This window comes from Solanum lycopersicum, chromosome 10 (genome assembly GCF_036512215.1).
Source record: "Solanum lycopersicum chromosome 10, SLM_r2.1".
In the NCBI taxonomy this organism is placed as follows: Eukaryota; Viridiplantae; Streptophyta; class Magnoliopsida; order Solanales; family Solanaceae; genus Solanum; species Solanum lycopersicum.
The window spans coordinates 53,363,657-53,385,656 of NC_090809.1; the positions used below are offsets into that span (position 1 = coordinate 53,363,657).

General features: G+C 34.5%; 1 protein-coding gene across 1 annotated transcript; it reads right to left on the minus strand.

Annotated features, from left to right (window-relative positions):
• Positions 1-11,099: 11,099 nt before the first annotated feature.
• LOC109121325 (uncharacterized) lies at positions 11,100-14,309 on the minus strand. The gene is made up of 8 exons (XM_069290272.1): positions 13,299-14,309; positions 13,134-13,221; positions 12,901-13,041; positions 12,593-12,811; positions 12,340-12,497; positions 11,963-12,269; positions 11,560-11,868; positions 11,100-11,474 (listed from the first exon to the last, which is right to left on the minus strand). The coding sequence occupies exons 6-8, from the start codon at positions 12,023-12,025 to the stop codon at positions 11,382-11,384; spliced, it is 465 nt and encodes a 154-aa protein (XP_069146373.1). The 5' UTR covers positions 12,026-12,269; positions 12,340-12,497; positions 12,593-12,811; positions 12,901-13,041; positions 13,134-13,221; positions 13,299-14,309; the 3' UTR covers positions 11,100-11,381.
• Between the last annotated feature and the right edge of the window lie 7,691 nt (positions 14,310-22,000).

The window sequence follows — 22,000 nt, forward strand, 5'->3', positions numbered from 1 at the left end:
AGTTATTATGTTATTATAAATATTTTAGAAGTTAATTGAGCTACATATTAGAAGTTGAAGTAGTACGAAAATTTAACATAATTACATATTCTTAAATCTTTAGGAATAAACATACTATGTTATGTTCCTACTAATTAAGATATACACTATAATGTACTTCTATATCTCTTAAAAGTTCTTGCCTTAACAATTTTATTTGATTGGATTGGTAATATTTATAAGAGAGACCATGCTACCAAATCAAAATTTAAATTGGAGAATACATGGTTATATAAAATAACTGTTTGGTACTAAACCCAAGCTATATAAAACACACATAATCAAATACAAAGCCGAAAAATAATGAACAAATATAAACAAAATAAAAAGGGACTTGCATCAAATTAACTGTAAGAAATATTATGGAAAAGTATATAAAACACACATAATATTAAACACATTATCCTAAAAGAACTATCATCATATAAACCCAAAAAATAAGCAAGAATATCATACAAAATTTATGCGAGTTACTGCCGACATGTTTCTCTACCCAAATAAAGGCTCATCCCATTATCAAAATAATAACGTGTTTTGCCTCCGACGCTCTCATCATGAAATAATATAATGCTAAAACTCATAAATCAATAGTATTCAGTAATTGAAACCTAAAATTAAAGGAGAAAATATATAGGTGATGATGCATGGTGATGAGAAAAACTTTTAAGAGTTATATAAACTATGAAAATAAAACTAATGAAAAACTTTTACTTGATTTGATAGACCGTGTAATAATGTTATTGAATGTATGTACTCTTTTAAGTGCAAATTTATAGAATGTTATAAAAACGTGAAAAGGTTATTACTATGAAAGATGTGAGAAACAAAACATTAAGATTCAAATAATTACATGTAACAATTAAGCAATTGAAAGATGCATTAAATATTTTTGGAATATGAATTAATTTTTTTTACTTTCAGATTCAATGTACACATTGAAAGGTTTTTTTTAACAATCTTTTTACTGTACATTTATTAGGTGAAGAACATATTAAATTTGTTGTCAATGATTTATGGGTATTTTTCGTAGACAACAATAAAAATAATAACAATAACTAGTATTAAATAATAGTATGAGATTTAGTATAATATGATATGATTACTTTTTAATAGTTATTGATTAATTACATATTTATATATTTTAATTTAATATAGGGATAAAATGGTAATTTCACTTTTCACTTTAGAGGTTCTCACTTTTAGTAATATATGATATGTGATATATGATATGATGATATATGATATGATGTTCTGATTATCCATAAGATTATAAGAGAAAGTTGAATTGCTTTTCAGTTTGTTACTAATAAAATGGTGGCAACTTTGTATTTTGTGTAAGAAATGCAGCTCATGGGTTTTGTTTAGGGAAATTTACATAAATATACTATAATAAAAAAATAATTACATTTATAGCAATTATATTTTTTTTCACTTGATCACTTTTAGTTCATTTATAATACAAGTTAAATACATATTACAGAGAACAATTTATTATTCACATATAATACAAATTTAATAATGAATAATACATTTATCACACATTTTAATACACTTATAATACAATGTGACAATTATTTACCAAACAAACATGATATATTTCAAAAAACAATTATAATTCATATATATTGCATACATAATTCACTTTTAATACATATTACAAATTTAACAAAATATTGCTATAAATGGTAATAAACAAAAAGTACCGCTAAAATCAGAAATTATTTTTTAAAATATATTAATTTATACAATTTTTCCTTTTGTTTATATAGAAAAAAATTGGAAGCCCCCGGTCCATGTGGTCCCCTAAATGGTTATTTAGATGGAAATAATAGAGAAATTGCAGTGAATATACCAATGACTTAACACACAAACTTAGTAGTTTAAACAAAAAAAGGACTTCAATAAGTAAATGGGAGAAAGATAAACCAATGACAAGCTCCTTCTGGAACAATTAAAAAAAGTTCCTCAATTAAAATCATAATGGAGTTTTTAGGACTACATGAACCAGTGCAGGATCATATTGGTGTAAAAGTTTCCAATATACTGGTGTTAGAAGCTGCAAATCAAAGACAACCATTAGACACAACATTGCTAACACCTTTCGTATTTGACAAAGATCTGAGCATGCGGACCACAATGATAATAAATTGTTAAGGACTTAAAATGCATACTTTCAAGCAAAATCAAGAAGTAAAACATATAAAGTTTACTTTACTTACCGTACTTATTGATTAAACAACAATCTCAGAGTACTTTAATGACCGTGCCTATTGATCAACCAACGATTTGAGGAGAACTTTTTTCTTACTTGATAATGATATACTTGATCGAGGCACAGAAAAGAGTAACAGATTAATGGGCAATAACAAATTGTTGTAGATATATGTATAAACGCCAGAAGTATATAAAAAACAATTCGATCAGCTGAACTTGAGCGGCTGAAAAGGTTTGTTGCACTGATTGAGGAGTTTGAGCAGAAACTCTATGTTTCTGTTACGTTGAACGATAAGGCTGGTGATTGAAAATAAACTCTACATTTCTTTTACGTTGAATCATGATTCTTAGACAACGGTTGGTTTCTGGAGTATTAAATTAGGTCTTGAATTATCAGCTAACTAGGTAAAGATCCCGCGCTTCGCGCGGATTGAAATTATTGTTTTTCAGTAATATATTTAGTTTTACGTATGTTTTTTGGCCTGTTTTTATTTTATAAACTGATGCATTTATTTGTATGCATCATATGCTCGTAATGGAATGTATATACAATGCTGATTAGTACGCACGTTTTGTACTTTTTTCTGTTGAAATTGCTATTTGCGAAGTATATGTAAATAAACTAATTCATGTAAATATTAGTTTGTATATTGTACTATTGTATATATTGATGTTGTAATTGTTTTGTTTTTTTGTATTTTGCACTTCATATCGTCTCTATTTCCAATTGTCCTTTTTCTGTACGTCATACTTGCTTTAATGCCTCTTCAACTCCGGTGTAGTAGTATGTTGTCGTGCTTAAAAAGTAAATAATAATCATATTTAATAATAAAACATGTTCTTTGTAGACAAACGGCATTGTAAGTGTACATACATTTCCGCAGCAAGTGCAAGTTATGTATTTATACAAAGTCATACAATAGCTATGTAAATTAAAACTACGCCGAATGTTACATGCTTGTATTGGCTGCTCCGATAAAGATATGGGAGCGATCACGTAACAATTATTTTAAAAATTAGTGGTCATTTTTATTGAGCATACCTGTTTGATCTCGTTCTTATGTATGCCTGATGTTGTACCTTTTGCAGCGTTCTTGTTTGGTTTCCATCTCCCTCATGATTCATTAGTTATATCTCTACGTATCTGATGTATGACATTGTGAAATGGTTGTTATGAATTGTATATTTTAAAGTTACTTTTTGATAGCCTTTGAAAAAAACAAATTAAAAAGAATACCTCTTCTTTTTCTACCACTCTAGGCCATACATTCTAGAAGACTTTCTTTGTAAACAATGTTCTTAATGAATGCTTGGTCTTTTGTCTCCCCATCCGCATTTAACACAATTAATCCTTCTCTTGTCCTTACTCGGGATACGGCTACATACAGTTGTCCATGTGTGAATACATGTTTTTGTAGAGACAGGCCTACCTGATTTAGTGTTTGTCCTTGACTTTTATTGATTGTCATAGCGTAACATGTGGCTAATGATAGTTGTCGCCTTTGTAACTTGAATGGTCACTTTGTTTCGTTCGATGAAAAAATAATTCTTGGAATTGAGACACGTGAACCAAGGTTCTTACCTGAAATGATGTTAGCGCTGACTGACCAAATACTAAGATGTGTGATGACTAATCTTGTTCCATTGCAAAGTGTTTGGATCGAATTCACGCACACACACTAGATGAATGAAGAACACAAGAACTTTCACGAGAAAGAGATATGAGATCTAGAGAGAGAGAGAAAAAACAAATATTTTGTGGTAACACCCCATAAGTAAACTTCCACGGTGGTGAGGTATATTTATATTAATAAATCAGAGTATTTTTGGTTACAGAGAATAAATAGGAAAGCCTAAAATTTAGGTCGGGGCGCTGCACCGAACGCCGCCTTGACATGGGCCTTCTGTTTTGTTTAGATTCCTCAGAAGCATAACAGGGAATCCTACTTTTAACTGTATATCATGGTTTGGGATCCCTGGAAAGCGCAGGTTGTTTAAAAATTCAGTTGGGTACAATATATCTTCCTTGTTAGTGTTCACACTTGCTTTACACACATTATCTGAGCTATAATATGTTCTTCCTTCCCCGGGTATCATCTTCATAATTAGTTCATTTAACTCATGTACCAGTTCATTTTTAGGTATGAGTATTGCCCTTTCTTTCAAATATATTGGGTTGTTGTACTTCTGTAATAGCGATGGATATACGTCTTCCACAATGGATCCGATAGGATCGCCAAATAGTTCAATGCAAACATCATGTGACAGTTTAATCATGTCCTTATTTTGCTGCATCATAATTTGATCCCTCTCCTACCTGCAGCAACCATTTTCAAACGTTGATATTTTTGCGGCCCCGTACCTGTTAGTTTTCCACGACTCAAACACATATTTTCCTTCAATTCATAAATAGAGAAAAAGTGCCACAAGGGAGAGAAATTCAGGGCTGCGTAAAAAATGTCAGATCTTGTTCCCTTTGGAATAAGTTGTAGTATTTGTCAAATCTCCACCACATACAAGTGTTAGGCCCCCAAAAGGCCTATCTGCGCTATTTTCATACTTGTCTCATAGTATGTTCCTCAAGGTCTTGTCTAACGCTTCAAAACATAATTTATTTACCATTGGCGCTTCATCCCAGATAATCAGTGAAGTTTTATTTAAAAGTTCAGCTAGTTGGCTTCCTTGTTTTATATCACAGGTTGTCTCTTGAGAGACATCCAATGAAATATGAAATCGTGAATGTGTTGTCCTTCCATTTGGTAATTACAAAGCTACTATACTAGAAGTAGCAACGGGAAGAACTATTTTTGATTGTGATCGGAGGTGTGAAATTATTGTATTCCATAGCAAGGTCTTGCCAGTACCACCGTGTCCATGAATGAATATTAATCTGCCTTCTTCATTCCATACGGATGTTATGATTGTATCATAATCCTGAAATTGACCACTATTCCATTGTGCATAGGATTTTTTCTGCTCCCGTCTAAGGGAAACTATGTAATAGTCGAGTTCCTCATTTATTAGGCGGTTGCCTAAAGTGCGAAGAAATGACGAATATGGATGTGGCATGCCAATATGTCTTTCAAACTTTTGCCCATCTTTAATAAGATGCTTTCAATCTCAACCAATGTGTACACCTCAATTTTCTTATCATGTAATTGTAAATCTTTCATGTGCAATCTCTTTCTCTGATTCGTTTCTATATCTTCTGATAATATTTCATAGTTACTCTTCCATAGTAGTCTTGTATCTGACAATTGACAGTGCATTAGAATCGTTATAAAGAGAAGTCTCAATTCATTACCAGTGGCCCACCCGAAGCCTCTACAAACCAGTCATTCTATTCTTTATCATCATCTAATAAACCTAATGCGTAGTAGGCCTAAGGATATGCTTTATGCTCTTTTCCGTTGACTGTTCTTATGTTTTGGAAGGAAGTGCATACTTTGACAAAATTAAGCATCATGCGCATATAAAACCGTTCTCCACTAGTGGGGTGTGCAAAGTAGATTCTCCCAACTGTTCTTCCCTTCTGCCTCCTAGTCAATTTTCTCTCTTGCATTCTATACCCATCTTGTTGGAAAATCTTAATATGTTAGCTCTCTAGAATCTACATTTTCTTTGTTTGCCTCAAACCATTCTGTGCATTTTGTTTTTTCTATATCAGGTCTGCTCAGGACGCATTCAGCCCTCCTTGATTCTTCAAATATTATTGTGTTTTTTCCCTCTAAACATAAAGGTAGTCGCTCAACTGGCGATTCCTTGTGATGTATATCAAATTTAAAAATCCTCCAGTAAGCTTCCGTAGCTGATATATATCTACAGTCCAGGTAATATTCTATCTCATCACTATCTGTTGTAATTTCATTATTTTCTATTATTGTTATTGCTCTATAGGAGCCTTTATGAACATACTTGAATAGGTACTTCACTAATTTTGAGTAATTGCATGTTTCAACATTTAAATGTGCATCAAATTGAACAAGTAAGTTCCTGTTGTATGGAACAACATATCTGTTGTCCAATTTGGCTCCATTTTTTGTAACTCCAATACCTGTGTCCCTTCTCCTATAAATAGGGAATCCGTCCATATCAAAATTGGTATGGTCAGTGTATTTCTTAGGAAAATGTTTTATGCGCTTGCCTTATTTCATACATGGGCATTTAGATTTTAGTCACCACATGGTTCATGAATCATAATGTTTTTAACAGCATTATAGCCACCCGAGTCTTGTGCAACATCAGGGATTTCTGCTGATAGTACTCTGTCAATGTGATCTGCTGATAGGGTTTTTAATGTCTCATAAAGGAAGAGCAGTATGTGCGCATGTGGTAATCCTCTCTTCTGGAACTCAATTGTATATATGCCTGCGTAGAGAGTTGTTTTGATAAACAATTTGGATGTTTGTTAATGGACGTAATATATATGTGTATTATGGAATGTGTACTCGATGTTATTGAAATGCTCTTTTTTTTATGCTGTGTATTGTACGAGTGAGTTATAATGTAATGTAAAATATGTAATACACGGTACTTACATGCCACAATTTTTTCAAAGGGTTTTTGTTTTTTAAGATGCTGCATAAGTTGAAACAGCTTGATCTGGAAAACTCTACATAGGATATCCACACGACTTCCATCATTCTCTTGTGATATCAAGTTTTGCATTTCATTTATTTCTGGCCATTTTGGGTTGCAAGTGAACGTAAGGAACAAATCTGGGTAACCATCCCACCTGCATATTGCCATTGCATCTTGATAATTTTGTGCCCTACATCGTGGTCCCCCAATGTGCGATGAAGGTAGTATAATTGTTTTCCCAACCCTTGAACAATCAGAATCTCCCCGAACAATAGCATCCATCAACCCCCCAAAAAGATTTGTTCGTAGTTTTGGTTGATTATTTCAGGTATACCAAAATCTTTTTTCTTCAATTGCCATGTAACCATCCAAAATGTATTGTTGAAACAATCTTCCAGCTTGTAGAATTGTGTGTCCTTCATTAAGTCGTTGCTGTTTTCGAAAACAATAATATTGCCTCATGCTTAAGCTGATCCTTGCGAATGATTTGTTACACAAATCCACCAACTGAATACCAAATTTATATCTATCTTCTCCATATGGGTGTATTAAGGGGTAATTCATGGCCATGAAAGATGGGTGTAAATCTGTGATTCTTTGCAGACCATTTTTCCGATGTTCTACAATAACTCACACTGAAAGTTAGCATCTGTAAGTTCACCAATTATTAATCCTGCCACTTCTGAATTTGTTGGTGTATTGTATTGTCGGCCATCCTTGCTGCTTTCAGTTAGGAGGCGCAGACAGAATACATATTCTGGTTGTTCTAGATATCTATCCCTTGCCATTCGGAATGATTTTACCAAAACATTATGGTCATCAAGAATTTCAGATATTCCCCTTCCAATTTGTGGTTCTACTTCTTCATGGCGCATAGTATTGATTGTATTATCGATCTCATTCTTAGTATTATATATATAGAGCTGGGCAAACTAAGGATTTTTACCATGTTCCGATAATAGTGAGACAATGTGATGATAATTTTTAACACTGATCCTGAAAACGTAATGTTCTTTAGCACGGTTGATTGATTTGTCTACTCGGCCTCCCATGGATGTAAATGCAAACAAGGAGTTATAATTCGAGTATGATATCTAAAAGTTATACCCAGTTGTCCAGATTCTGTGCTTATTAGTTTCTTTCAGGTAGATTGGAGGTTGACTAAGTAAGGGTAGCTGAACTCGGCCTTCCATACAACAAAATGTGAATTTTGGTTGTCTCGTTTTTTTACTTTTGTCCGTCCGTTCCTCATACCATAAAATAGCGCCACAATGTTGACAGGTGTATGTTGGCGGTCCCAATTTTGAAGGCGTTGAATATTCATCTACCACATAATTTAGTTTTCAATTAATTGAAACATTTGTATGCAATAATAACGTTTGCCAAGGCAGAAGATACGTACTTGAATTCTGGATTGGAAGTAGTCTGATGTAATCAATTGGTGTATACATGGAAATTGAGCCTGTTTTTCTCCCCGTTATTGGTGATTCAGATGGTTGTGCACAATGGTTACCTATAAAGTGTTACAATACTGGGTTCATTATAAGCGGTTTAATGGCTTGCTCTATGTTACTGTTCTACATGGTTATGTATTAGCAAGTAAGGTCCATTTTTCATTGAGGCGTGGTAAGTAAATATTGAATTATATCAGCTTACCATACATCCGGTGTATCAGTTCTCGTGGCGCAAAGTTTGATACATTCACCAAATTTGTAAATCTTTTCACAAAGTGTAGTAGTTGCTGCATTTTCTTAATTGGTTCATGCTTGTATTTGTGGCTGATTAATGTTAGCTTTCTCTTCAATCTAGAATAATGGCCCCTGAATATTTTGATATGCTTTATTTTCTCTGTCTTTGTAGTGTCATCGTTTTCATTTTGAAATCTTGAACATCTTTGTGGCAGCATCCTATCCTGCAACGCTAAATCCGGCAGTCGTTGTTGAAGCAATATAATCTCTGTGGGTATATTAACAGTCTTTGAATTCTCTAACTATGTCTGTGATCAATTCCATTTGGTCTGTTTCACACAATAGTCAAAAGTATGTTATTTGTGCATAATAACGGATACATTAAAGATAACATTGTACACCTACCGACTCAAGTTAGTTAACATAGTTTGTACTTAGTAGTTCATACTATACTTAAATTACTAATTTTTTTGTATGTATATTATCCACTTGATTGTTGGTTATTGTGTTATATTTTTGTCATCATGCTTAATGCTAAATAGAGCAATATTGAGCATAGCCGTTTATTTTCATTTATTTCGTAGTTTTGCAGTTTATAATTTTAGGTAGCAGAGACCACTGTATTCTCATAATGAGTAGCATAAAAGTTAGAGACAGTATAGTTAAATGACCCATTATCAGGTACAGTTCACTGTCTCGATGGATGTATTTTTTCATTCTAGAGGCAAGTCTAGGGGTGCACACTATGATGTATGAATTACTTATCTGCACAAAGGCAACATTCCGTTGCTGTATTGTAACATGTATTCATATTGTCCTGATGTTCGATGGGTTCGAGTTGGACCTTTGTTATATTGTTGTTTAAGAGTAAGTTGTGTCCACTTGTATCTATGTAGGGTTGTCTTTTTCCATGATTTTTCACAATAGTGTTATGGATTACGCAGTGAAAATGTGGGGATTTTTTCCCAGTACCTCGGGCACTTTGATAGAATTGTCGATCCAATCCCGATTGCAATGTGTCACTGTTGTGGTTGTAGACGAAGATGGAGACAGTACACTAATCGATGTGACTTTTGTGGAGTATGGGTCACATTAAATTGCAGGCTATGTAATTTCAGTGTGTTGTAATCAAATTTCACAGTAGTTTTGATTATATTTCAATTGATTGGAGTGAAAGGCATGAGTCTGTAACTTAGTCTAACAACACACACATCGTTTCTGTGCTTGTTACGTTTGTATATATATTATAAATGTGAGGTGCATTTCAAATTGTTTTGTGGAGCAGTTACAGTCAAAAAAATAACTGACAGTCGAAAGTTTCTGTTTATGCCAAAGGACCCATCATTTGGATTTTACCGTGTAACAATATATAATTTGTTCCGTGTATTAATACATGATTACACTTGCAGAAGCGGTTGTGCCGGTACAGTTCCATTTATATTAATGTGTTCCTTCACTCATAAAATAAATGAAATTGTTCGTCGTGTACATGATGTAATCTGGTTCTGAAAGCTTCAACTAGTATTTTTAAAAATAACTTACATAGTTTAGGGTAGAATAAACTCATACATTACGTATGCTTAACTCTCACCTTAGATACACTTTTGTTATTGATTATGTACTTTGAAAATATGTATGGATGTCAATTTTTCAGCTGTTAAATTGAAATAAGCTATAGTGTAAATATATAATGGAATTGAAAGTTCACGGTCTTTATGGCACTAAGTTGATGAATTAAAAATTTATTTGACATCGCAAGATTTACGTTATAAGAAGCTGCTTCAACAAAATATACGATTCATTAATCCCATACATACCATTTTTGTGGGTGTAGATAATGAAATCAATATCAAACTTGCCACATAAGTAAATACAGTAAATACAGTGAATTTTCCACCGCCTTTGGAGATCCATTGCAATTAGGATAAAAAAGTTGAGCTCCAATTGGCACAGAACATTGTAAGATACACCTTTACATGATTAAATAATCATTTATAGGAAGGATAAATCCATGTGTTGTAAGAAGATGCTGTAATTGGAAATTAGTTCTCACATCCCAAATTAGTTGAATATGCCTGAATCCATTCAGTACTTAATCCTTTAAACAATTTAAGTTTATCATTTTTTAGTGAATGAAGATAAGTGCAATCACATATTTTTTAAGTAAAATTGGCCTCAAAAAACATTAGCAAGCGCCAATTGAAGAAAATAATGTTTTACCTTAGTACATCTTCTTAAAATCAAAATTGATGAAACAAAAAAGGGTGATTTAACATATATATGATCATCTTATATGAACTTCTTCAATCATTTTATGAATAATGTCAGTGTAATTTCATGTGTTATTAAATTTTTATTGATACTATGGTATATCCGATGGATATGGACCCCGTTATGTCCTTGGAACTTCTGATTATGCTGGTTTGGTGGTTTCATTTACTTGTAGAAGGAGTGGGGAGGTTTTGTTTACTATGGTAGTTAATCAAACGACAATTTGGCTAATCATTACCACTCACACATTGAAGGACGGATATAATAGCATGTAGTATGCAGTAAACATTGTTGATTGACATTCGATTTAACAACACAAAATAACATAATTGTATTGAATAATCAACATATGCAACATTATATTTAGTGAAAGTCATTATTGTAGTTACTAATATATAGTCAATACACATCTTGAAAGAATCTACTTCTTTGGTGAACTAATAGTATCTACAGTAAAGTAGGGGAATGTTCCATTTGGCATTTGTCTTGGTGGGAGCAAAGCTTTCTTCGTCGTCCTCTATGTATACGCTTCTCTTCTTTTTTAGTTTTTGAGTTGGGACTCTTCTCTTTATAATGGGTTCTTGTGCGTCATCCTGATCTTCTTCCGATAAAATCACTGGTCTTAGATCCATCTGATTTCCATTCGTTCGGAGCATTTATGTCTTTCATTTCTCCTTGACCCTAATTAATGTAATACAACTAAAACATAATTACCAATTTGAGGTTTTCTGTTTATTCCACTGTAGGCTTAATTATACTACTTTACCTCAGATTCTGGTTGAATGTTGTAAGGCTCTGAAATTTCCTCATAAGGAATGTCAAGTTGTGACTCTATTTTGATTAGTCCTGCGATTTGTTTGTTGTTCTGCACGATAATGTTTCTCCTCTTTTTGATGTTTGTAGTTGAAAATGTTTGGCTGCAATTGGGTTTGTTGTTCTTGTTTCCTACATACACTATTCTGTTGCCGGTTGAAGTGTCTTCCACCTCATCGATATATTTTTCTGAGTCGTTAATGTGTGAACCTCCGGCAACATGCTCCTGTGATTTTGCTATTTCTTCCTTTTGGAGTTGATCCTGTAGGAATAAATGGAAAAATCATTACATCGGTGTACGTTCGAGGTTATTTCTGCAGATCAAGAATGTATGTACAAAGTAGGTATGTATTAACCTGTGATTGATAACTACACTTTTTTTTCTTTGTTAATGCGGTGTTGCAATTATAAATCTTCATCTGGCACAAAGACTTTTGTTACTGTATAATTTTCCAGACCTTCTTTCAAATTGAAGTTGGTAAATTTTTGTTTGAATACAATGTCCTTGCCGCAAAGTCTCTCAATTTGTGATGGGACATCCTTATCATCGTGGGTTGACTGATTAAGCAACTTGGAAGCAGAAGTATCAAGCAACTTTTACCATTAAAAAGAACCAAAGTTGTTTCCCCACCATTGTCTTTTACCTTGATGTGTATCTTGTACCTGTATCTGGTGAAAATATTAGTGTTTGTTTCTAAGCTAATATGTGGTAGATTGTTTAGTGTTTCCATACCTAACCAACGGGAAATCACACTTCTTCACGCACTTATGGTATGTGTACACACCATCCGTCAGTTCTATTTTGTTGTTGCATAAGTTGCATGATATGTAATGCCAATTAAAAAAGGTATCTATTTCAGCGATTTGTGCCTGTAGTGTGACTATACATTCCTGGCAAAATAAACAACCATCAGATAAATATGCGGAAGAAGTGGGTTTATTTATTATACTGAGCATAATTTTGGAAAAGTTGTTAGGGAACTAACATCTATGTCGTTGACTCTAGTACGAATCCAGTAACTCTGAAACAGTCATCCTGTTCTCGAACATTGCCTCGTCAATGGGTATGTTCCTTCCATTTGCACTCTCAATTATTTGTTTGTGAATGGTTTTGGTTGCAAACTTTTGAATCAATAAGGTTGCATTTGCCATTGGAAGATTAACATACGTTTTGCTTGCAGCGGTGGTGGCAAAAGTAATTTCACCTGATACAGAATGAACAAACATTATAAGTCAGGATGAGTTAATGATGTCCAAAGATTTATTCACGGATATGGTCTGTGTTAGTACTTACCTCTGAATTCCTTCACTGTTGTTGTCGTAACAATGACTATGTATTATCCGGACTCGGGGGGGGGGGGGGGAATAGGTATGGGTAAAATCCTTCTCCAAAGTCCCCCCCACAACGTTATTTAGTTTTCGCAGACCTATCATGCTAAAACAAAAAATATTATCTGTTAGTGTTATGAGTGCTATTTGGGATTAATGAATATAAGTGAAAATGATCTTATGACATTAGTGAATTACGGATCAGTAAGAATGTGTAGGTCACGCTTATTCCATTTCGAACCAACACTCTCAAGATCACCTATTCCACATATGCATCCAAGCACATCTACAAGTTCAAGATAGACTATATTAAGTATGTATGTAGATGAATATGTGTCACATAACTGATATGTATAAGTATACCTGTTAGGAAGGTGTTATTATTAACCGTTGAGCGAATAATGTTTTGCTTAATAAACTACAATCCATTTGACGGGATATTAATATTATCCTCCTGTATTTTTGTATCGCAGTGAGCTGCAGAAAAGCTATGTAAGTTAGCACGAAACTTGTTGACTTGGTTTCTCAAGATTACCGCGTGTACCAAAGTACCCTGTTTAATGTTAATTCGTAAGTGGATCCCCAATAACCAGACCATCCAACAATGTCGTATAACGTAAAAGTGAAAGGGTAGGACCTTTTTGTCAATAAGTATCATGTCCAAACTTATCATCTCATTGCTTCGCTTGTAGTTTTTAAATTCCCACATCCTACAAACTCGTACCTTAATCAACCAGTTATCCCTTGAGGTATCCAAATCTGAAATAAGTGTGTATGCCATAACAATTATATGAGAGAAAAAGAAGTTTTACGTTCTTTTTGGGAATAAAGAGAGATGTGATCAATAATGGGTGACTGGAGATTTGTAGGCATTATATAGACAGAGAGGGAACTTGAAAGAGGTTTGCAACTTTTGGAAGAGACGCATTGTATTGTAACCCCGCTTGCGAAGAGACGTGTCTAAACATCTGTGAAGGACAGTACATCCTATTTAGCAAGAGGCGTTAGGAACATCGTCTTAAATATTTAAGAGGGCAGTTGTAGGCTTAATTAGCAAGTTTATATTTCAATGTATAGGGCTCTTGTAGCCTTGGGTATCTACATATATTTATGTATACAATTGAAACGAAGCCTGTGTTGTTGGAAAGTTTATATTATGTGCAATTAAAAAAAGAATTGTAAGGTGTAAATATCATAGAGACATTTAGGTTTTATGTGTGTTAGTATGTTATTTTGTTTTGGACTTGAATAGGCATGGGTCTTTCCATATATTATAATTAAATAGTTTTAAAAAAGCACTCTATTTGTACCCGTTTGATTTTTTGGGCAGCATGTTTGAATACACCAAATAACTGGTAGATACAAAAATCAGTGTCATATATTCGTGAACTTTATCTTGTTTAGGTTGCATTCTGAATGACGTTTAAAAGAGAAGTATATCATAGTATTGCATAAGCTAAATACGCACATCAAGTGAACATCAATATTGATTACCTCTGCATATTAGATTACAAACAATATTGTTTTTAGACTATAACATATTAATTTTATCCGAAGATGTTCGGTATATAGCAAGAATTGATGGGAAATAGAGGGAAGGAGAGGAATTTGAAAAGTTTAGAACTTGAAAGGTTGGAATTTGAATTTTCCTCTAATCCTTTAACGAAAAAGGTAATAGTCCCTCATCCGTAATGAAAATGAAAATAGGAGAGTTTAAATAAATAAACACTCCTATTAATTGTTAAAAGGGTTGGAAAGAGGGACCCCCCTCGCGCCGTCGTCGTCGCTCGCTTCGGCTTCGGCTTTGACAAATGATCGAGAGATAATGTTTTGGACGTTAACTGAATGTTTTCAACTTTTTATTTAACCCGACCCGACTCGGATCCGCGTGCGTGACCTATTTTAAATTCCGTTATATTTAAAAATTCCCGCCATGACTGTTCTAAAAGGTTGCAACTTTCAGGAGCAGTCAATACCATTTGAAAGTTTTCTACCTTTCATTAATGGTCGCGTTAATTCTAAAAGGGTTGCAACCTTTCAGAATATATTCTTCTTGCCTATAAATACCATTCAGTGTTCAGAATATTTCCCTACGAATTTTCTTATCTTCCTTGTTCTTAAAAAGACATATATCTTCGTGTACGTCACTGACAGTAGAGTTTTTGGTATCTATACTCTACTGATTAAGATCATTTTACCCTGGGAGGTTATATTCCAAATCAAACCTCGGATACTAGAGGGGAATAATTTCCTTAAGGGGACACTAGTTGACTTGATTTTCTTCCTAAACTATTAAAAAGAGTATTCCAGATTCTGGTATGTTTTTAAAGATTCAATTATTTTTACAAATAAATTTCTGTTCATCATACTTACCGGTTCTAAAAATCTTAGTTACTTCGTGTTTCTGAATGATTTATTACAACCAGTAATTTATTATTTTCATAACACAGATTGACAACAGAAGATGCTTGCCACAAAAAATAAGATGCACCAAGCTTAAAGGACATCAAACATTTTAAATTTAGTCAAGTCATTTTCAATTTATTTATAAAATCTCGTAAAGTCAGCAAGATGCTTAGGCATGCTCGCCTATGTTGAGCAATCAAACTGTATGAGGGCTGAACTTTATAATGTCAAAGGTCAAATTCTGTGATTCTGAGTCACAGCATGATGTCATTATAGTATCTTATTTTTTGAATCTTCAAATTATTGGAAGTTCATAATATACATTTTATAAATGTGAAAGAATTAATTCAAAGTTGGATTCGTCCGGACAACATATTTAGGTACCCTATGTTGTTAATCTTCAAATTCTTGAATGTTGATAATATACATTTAATAAATTTAAAATAACTAATTAAAAGTTGGAGTTGTCCGGGCAACATATTTTATGCATACTCTGTTGCAACTTGAGTTGTTGAAAGAGTTACAAAGTGATAAAAGATGATGTTCTTGGTTAACACACGTGGACTTTCACAGGCCGACTTAAATTAAAAATTAAACTAGCACACATACTAATTTGCTGAAAATTCTAAATTGCACATTGACAAATTTAGTAGAAAATTAAAATTGAAAGTTTAAATAATTGACGATTGAATAATTAATTTGCAGTATCAGGGCTGAGTTGAGGTAAACATGGCATTATAATTTATTAAAACATAAGGCATTGCTTTCAAAACCATTGATAGTTGAATCTGTGAAAAATAAAGCTGACTTATGGAGGTATAAATAATCCTAGATATTTAATAGAACTTTCTAGAGTTATGTAGAGTAGTACCTTAAATACTTGATGTATCTAGGAATTGTGTAGATGTTCTAGAGAAGTAGTTCTTTATAGTGAATTGTAGAAAAATCTAGATTCTTGTTAAATAGTTAGAAGATAAAAGTCATCATGATTTTTCTTGTAGATCAATCTAGAATAATTTCTAGAAGCATCCCTACTCTAGTATATATAGGGGTGACAATTGTAATTTGTAATCAACCCAAAACCTAAATCAAATAGTCTTCTTCTATATCAAAGTACTTTAATCCAAAATACTCTTTCTCCTTTCTAGCTTCATCTTCCTTGGTTGTATCTTCTGATCTCAGTTAACAATCTTGGGCTAGCAAAAGGGTTCCCTAATTATACTCTTCTTTTGCTATTCTCTACATGGTATCAGAGCCATAGTTATTTATTTACTTTTGAATTTTATTCAAGATTGGGTTAGTGGTAGATTCAACTGATTTGTCGATATAGAACTTAGAGGTCGTGTTAATGGGCTGGGGATGGAGTTGTTGAATCTGTCCAATTACAAAGTATGAAAGACATGTATGGAATAATACCTTGTGAGAGAGGATTTGTGGGATTTTGTTAATGGGAATGACACAAGTACTCCTGCTGACGGACCGTAAAAAAACAGTCATACAATAAGTGGAAGCAGGTTAATGCGAAGGCGGAGTTCATTCTGAAGAGGACAATCTCCTCTGATTTATTTGATCACATTATAAAGTGTAAATCAGCTCACGAGATATTGAGGACCCTGGATCGCTTGTTCAATAAGAAGAATGAAGCTCGGCTGCAAATATTGGAGAATGAATTGGCTAACACCACTCAAGGTAACCTTTTTATCGTCGGGTACTTTTTGAAGATTAAGAACTTATATTCTGAGATATCTTTGTTGAATCGGGAAGAGGCTATTTTGGAAGCACGAATGATAAGAATAGTCATACGTGGACTAAAACCTGAATATATTCCATTTTTGACGTCGATTCAAGGATGAACTCAACAACCAATCTTGGAGGAATTTAAAAATTTATTGTCGTCCCTGGAAATAATAGCCAATCAATTGGCTAGTGTGTTTGTCAAAAACAAAGAAGAAGATGCTCTTGCAGCAGACAAGAGAAACATTAAAAGAAGAATAGGAGATATGTCATAATCTCAATCCTCAGGTGATTCACGCTCACCTAGAGAGAATGATGAGTCTTCTAACTATTATGGTAAGAAGTCTTTCAAATGTTATTGTTGTGGCGAAGTAGGACACATAATGAAATATTGTCGATCCAAGGAGAGCAATGTGGATCAAAAAGTTTCTGAAGAAGAAGAAGAGTGGGGAAAATGTTTAGTAGCTGAGGCTCGAACAATAGATGTCATGATTTCCATCAATCGAAAGTGATTGGATCATAGATCTATAATATATTATAGCCAATCACATGGAGAAGCCAGAAATTGATGTTGTCGGCATAAAGCAAGAAGTTTTTGCTGTTGTTTCCAGTGATGACATGGTTCCTGCTATTCAAAAAATCAAACAAGAAGATCTTGAACAGGTAGTATCTGAAACTACATATGCTAATAAAAACCTCTACAAAGAAAGCATTGATGAAGATGTATTTAAAGTGGAAGTGCATGGTCAATCATTGAAAATATCAAGGTCAACTAATGACTCGGAGCAAATTCTGGAAGAAAATGGAGAAAGTAGAGATCGATGGAGGAATAAGACTATATTGAAGTCTTAAAGACAAAGGATATGATTTTAGAAAGTGCTGAAACTCCCAAAATATCTATCGATGAGATAATAAGAGAGTATGACAATGGATCCTATGTTAGTGTTGAGACTTCACAGGAAATTGACATTGTTTCCCTAGAAAATATAATTGTCCAGAAGTTAAGAGAAAGAGGGAGTCTGAGAACCCAACAAGGAGAAACTCTACATGGATAAACTGACAATGAAGAATTTTTATCATTTGAAGAAGCAAGAGGAGGTCGAAATAGTATGGTGTTTTAGGCACAAATAGAAGTTTCGAACACATGAAGAGGAAGATGTGAAGAAAATAAATTAAGTGAGGATGCCATGATGGAATGTAATTAAAGGCATGGGTGGGCAATGTGATATTAGAAACAGTTGATGTTATGCTTAAATTAATAGTATATGCTACATATATATACCTTGATTGAGAGTGCATATGTGTAGGAACAGATGTGTATTGGGGGTCTATTGTAGGGATTTCTTTCAGTAGAAGGTGTTTATATGAGGATTTTAATGTTTGTTTGATTGTGCGGGATTTAGTCAGTGATGAGGAGGAAGTTGGGCACAGATACCAAATAGAAAAGGGAATTAGAGGTTGTTTGCAGAGAGGTGAAGGTTTGGTAGTTGAATTGATGTGGGAGTTATTTACTGCAGTGTGGTGAGAGTAGGGAAGAGACCTGTTGTTTAGATAGGTGTACGTTGTTTCCAAACGGGTATGATTCTATAGAGGGAAGAGTTCTGTTGGTAGTAAAATAATTAAATAAAGAATTGTGGTGTGAATGTTTTGTAAGGAAGGGTATTGTTGGAAAAAAATAATTTAAAGGAGAATTCTGTCCTGTGGTTGAGCCATATAGGCAGGGCTAAGATTCTCCTATATATATATATATATATATATATATATATATATATATGATTTATAATAAATTAATATTTATTAAAACTATAGGGTAAAAATTATAAATCTACTTTTTGGTCAAACTCTTTCCACTTATAGTAATATATGATATTTTACTCATTCTTTATTTTCGACTTTCATAACTACATATGTAACGACCTATTTAGTCGTTTTGAGCAGTAGATTTTATTTCTGGAAAAACAGTCTTGGTCGACGGATCCCATGACGGACCGTCATGGGCACGACGGACCGTCAAGGGGGTCTCGTTCCAAAACACTTAGACTTCTGAAATTTGGGTACTGAAATCGACTCTCTGAACTTCGTGACGACATGGCAGGATGGACCGTCGTGGGCACGACGGACCGTCACAGACTCTTCAAGGAATTGAGTCTCTGAACTCTGTGACAGAAGCAGCAAGACGGACCGTCGTAGGAACGACGGACCGTCACAGGCTGCGTAATCCCAGGCTGAGTCGGATTATTTTAAATGTTTTAAGGGACGTTTTGGACTATTCCTGCTATAATTATAAATTTAGTGGGTTAATGTTGATAATTTAACTACTTGAGGATTAAAGGAGATAACCTCGAATTAAATTTAATGGGTTAATTCATCATCTTTTATACTTAATTATATGTTAATTAGTGTAAAACAAAGAGGGTTTGAATAAGAAAAATAGAAAGAACAAGGAGAGGGAAAGAGAACGATCGAGAGAAAAGGGAAACGAAGAGGAAACAAAGATTTGTTTCGGTGGAGGTAGGTTATGGTTATAATCACGAATCTTAGGTGGAGGTAGGTTATGGTTTTTATGCTATTCGTAGTAGACTCTTAATAGCGAATGATATGTGTTGGGTAGTATTATAAAACCTTCTATATGCTTAATTGTGTGCTTACATGATGTGATTATATAATTGTGATGAATAAGCATGATGAATCTATTAAATCTCTAATCCTAAATTTACCTTGTTAATGATGATGCCTTGGTATAAGAGAAGGCTTGATGAACTAAAGTAATGAGATTGATGATGCCTTGGTATAAGAGAAGGCTTGATGAACTAAAGTAATGAGATTGATGATGCCTTGGTATGAAAGAAGGCTTGATGAATTAATAGAATGAGATTAGTGGAGCGGGTGTCACGAACCGACACGTATAATTAGGGGATCGGGTGTCACCAACCGACACGTAGAATTATGGGATCGGGTGTCACGAACCGACACATAGAATTAGGGGATAGGGTGTCACGAACCGACACGTAGAATTAGGGGATCAGGTGTCATGAACCGACACGTAGAATTAGGGGATCGGGTGTCACGAACCGACATGTAGAATTAGGGGATCGGGTGTCACGAACCGACACGTAGAATTAGGGGATCAGAGTGTCACATTCCAGCACATAGTAGTAGGGGAGCAGAGTGTCACGTACCGACACAAGAGGAATAAAGATAATGAATCTTGAAATTATGTTAGTAAATTCGAATGACAAGAACCTATATCCCAAATGAGTATGGTGTGGAGACTTGAGTTCTCATAGGTGTGGTTGATGTGGTTACACATGATTTGTGAACTTGTTGCTTTCACCTGTTGAGGAATATGGTTGATTTTATGTTATTATCTGATATATATTGTTTTCTTTTTTGAGTTGGCCGATGATATCTACTCAGTACTTGTGGTTGTACTTACCCCTACTTGTAATTGTTTTTCTTTGTTATATATAGAGTGCAGCAAACGTATCGTCATCTTTAACTCAACCGCAACTCTAGCCAGTCTTCGTCACACCAGATTTCAGGGTGAGCTAAAGCTTCTAGCTTGGACTGGATCTTCTTCTTCATGTCTTGATGCCTTGAAGTTCTGGCATAGACTAGCCATTATTTATGTTTAGTTTCTTAGATACTCTTAGCTTTAGTAAATTAAGGATAGATGTTCTTGTGATGATGAATTCCAGATTTTAGGGATACTAACAAGTGTTTGAGGTTTAGAAGTTATTAATCTATTTTTATTAATGAGTTTTAGTTCTTCCGCATTATATCATGTTATTTACGTTTGAAATTTTGGGGTTTGGATTGGTTGGTTCGCTAACATAGTAGGATAAGTGTGGGTGCCACTCGCAACCCGTTTTGGGTCGTGACAAACTTGGTATCAGAGCATTAGGTTCGTTGGTCTCATCACACAAGAACAAGTCTAGTAGAGTCTTAAGGAACGGTAGGGGGACGCTATAAGACTTTAGGAAAATTCCATTCTTTCTTTCTTTCTTTCTTTCGTGCTATTACTTGGGTCCAATTGGTATCTAGGTGATACAAATTGGTATCTGACCATCTTTACTCTATTTCGCAGATGGTTAGAACTAGAGCAACGACTGCGCCAACACCAACACCGGCAAGACAAGAAGTGTCTTAGCCAGTCACTGGGGCGGTAGCTCGAAGAGGAGTAGTGGCAAGAGGCCGTGGAAGAGGTCGTGGGAGGACGTCCTCTAGAGGAAGTGGACAAGCACCTAGCTCATCTGGTACTAGGGCGGTGACTCCTCCACCGACTGAGGAAGTGGTAAGAGAGGGTGAGGAAGGGGAGAATGAACAAGTACAGAATGAGGGATTGCCACCCCAACCTACCCCAGAGATGATCAATCAGGTTCTTGCTTATCTTAGCGGGTTATCTAATCAGGTCCAGACACCTCCAGTGTTTTCTGCACCAGCACCTCAGGTTCCGGAGGTACAACATGCAGCTACTGTGGCTCCCCGCATGAATGCCTCATTGGAAATAGGCATGTTTCCTCGTGTGACTACAGGGCCTATAATTACAAATGACCAGCATGAACATTTCAGTATGTTCTTGAAATTGAAACCTCAAGTCTTCAAGGGTTCTGAATCTGAAGATGCCAATGATTTTCTAGTTTACTGTCATGAGCTACTACACAAGATGGGTATAGTAGAATGGTTTGAGTTTTACTTTGTGACTTATCAGTTTCAAGGGAACGCCAAAATGTGGTGGCGGTCACATGTTGAGTGTCAACCAACAGAGGCACCACCTATGACTTGGGCATCATTCTCTAGCTTTTTTATGGAGAAGTATATCCCCCGGACTTTGAGGGATAGGAAAATAGATGAGTTCTTAAGCCTAGAGCAAGGTAGGATGTCGGTTACTGCATATGAGGCTAAGTTTCGTGCATTATCCAGGT

Bases quoted from the DNA above. Each gene is read 5' to 3' on its own strand.
- LOC109121325 (XM_069290272.1), bottom strand. From the start codon at position 12,025: ATGAAGATTTATAATTGCAACACCGCATTAACAAAGAAAAAAAAGTGT. The intron at 11,869-11,962 runs GTTAATACATAC...TTATTCCTACAG, and splicing joins AGTGTAGTTATCAATCACAG to GATCAACTCCAAAAGGAAGA. The intron at 11,475-11,559 runs GTAAAGTAGTAT...TACATTAATTAG, and splicing joins ACATTCAACCAGAATCTGAG to GGTCAAGGAGAAATGAAAGA.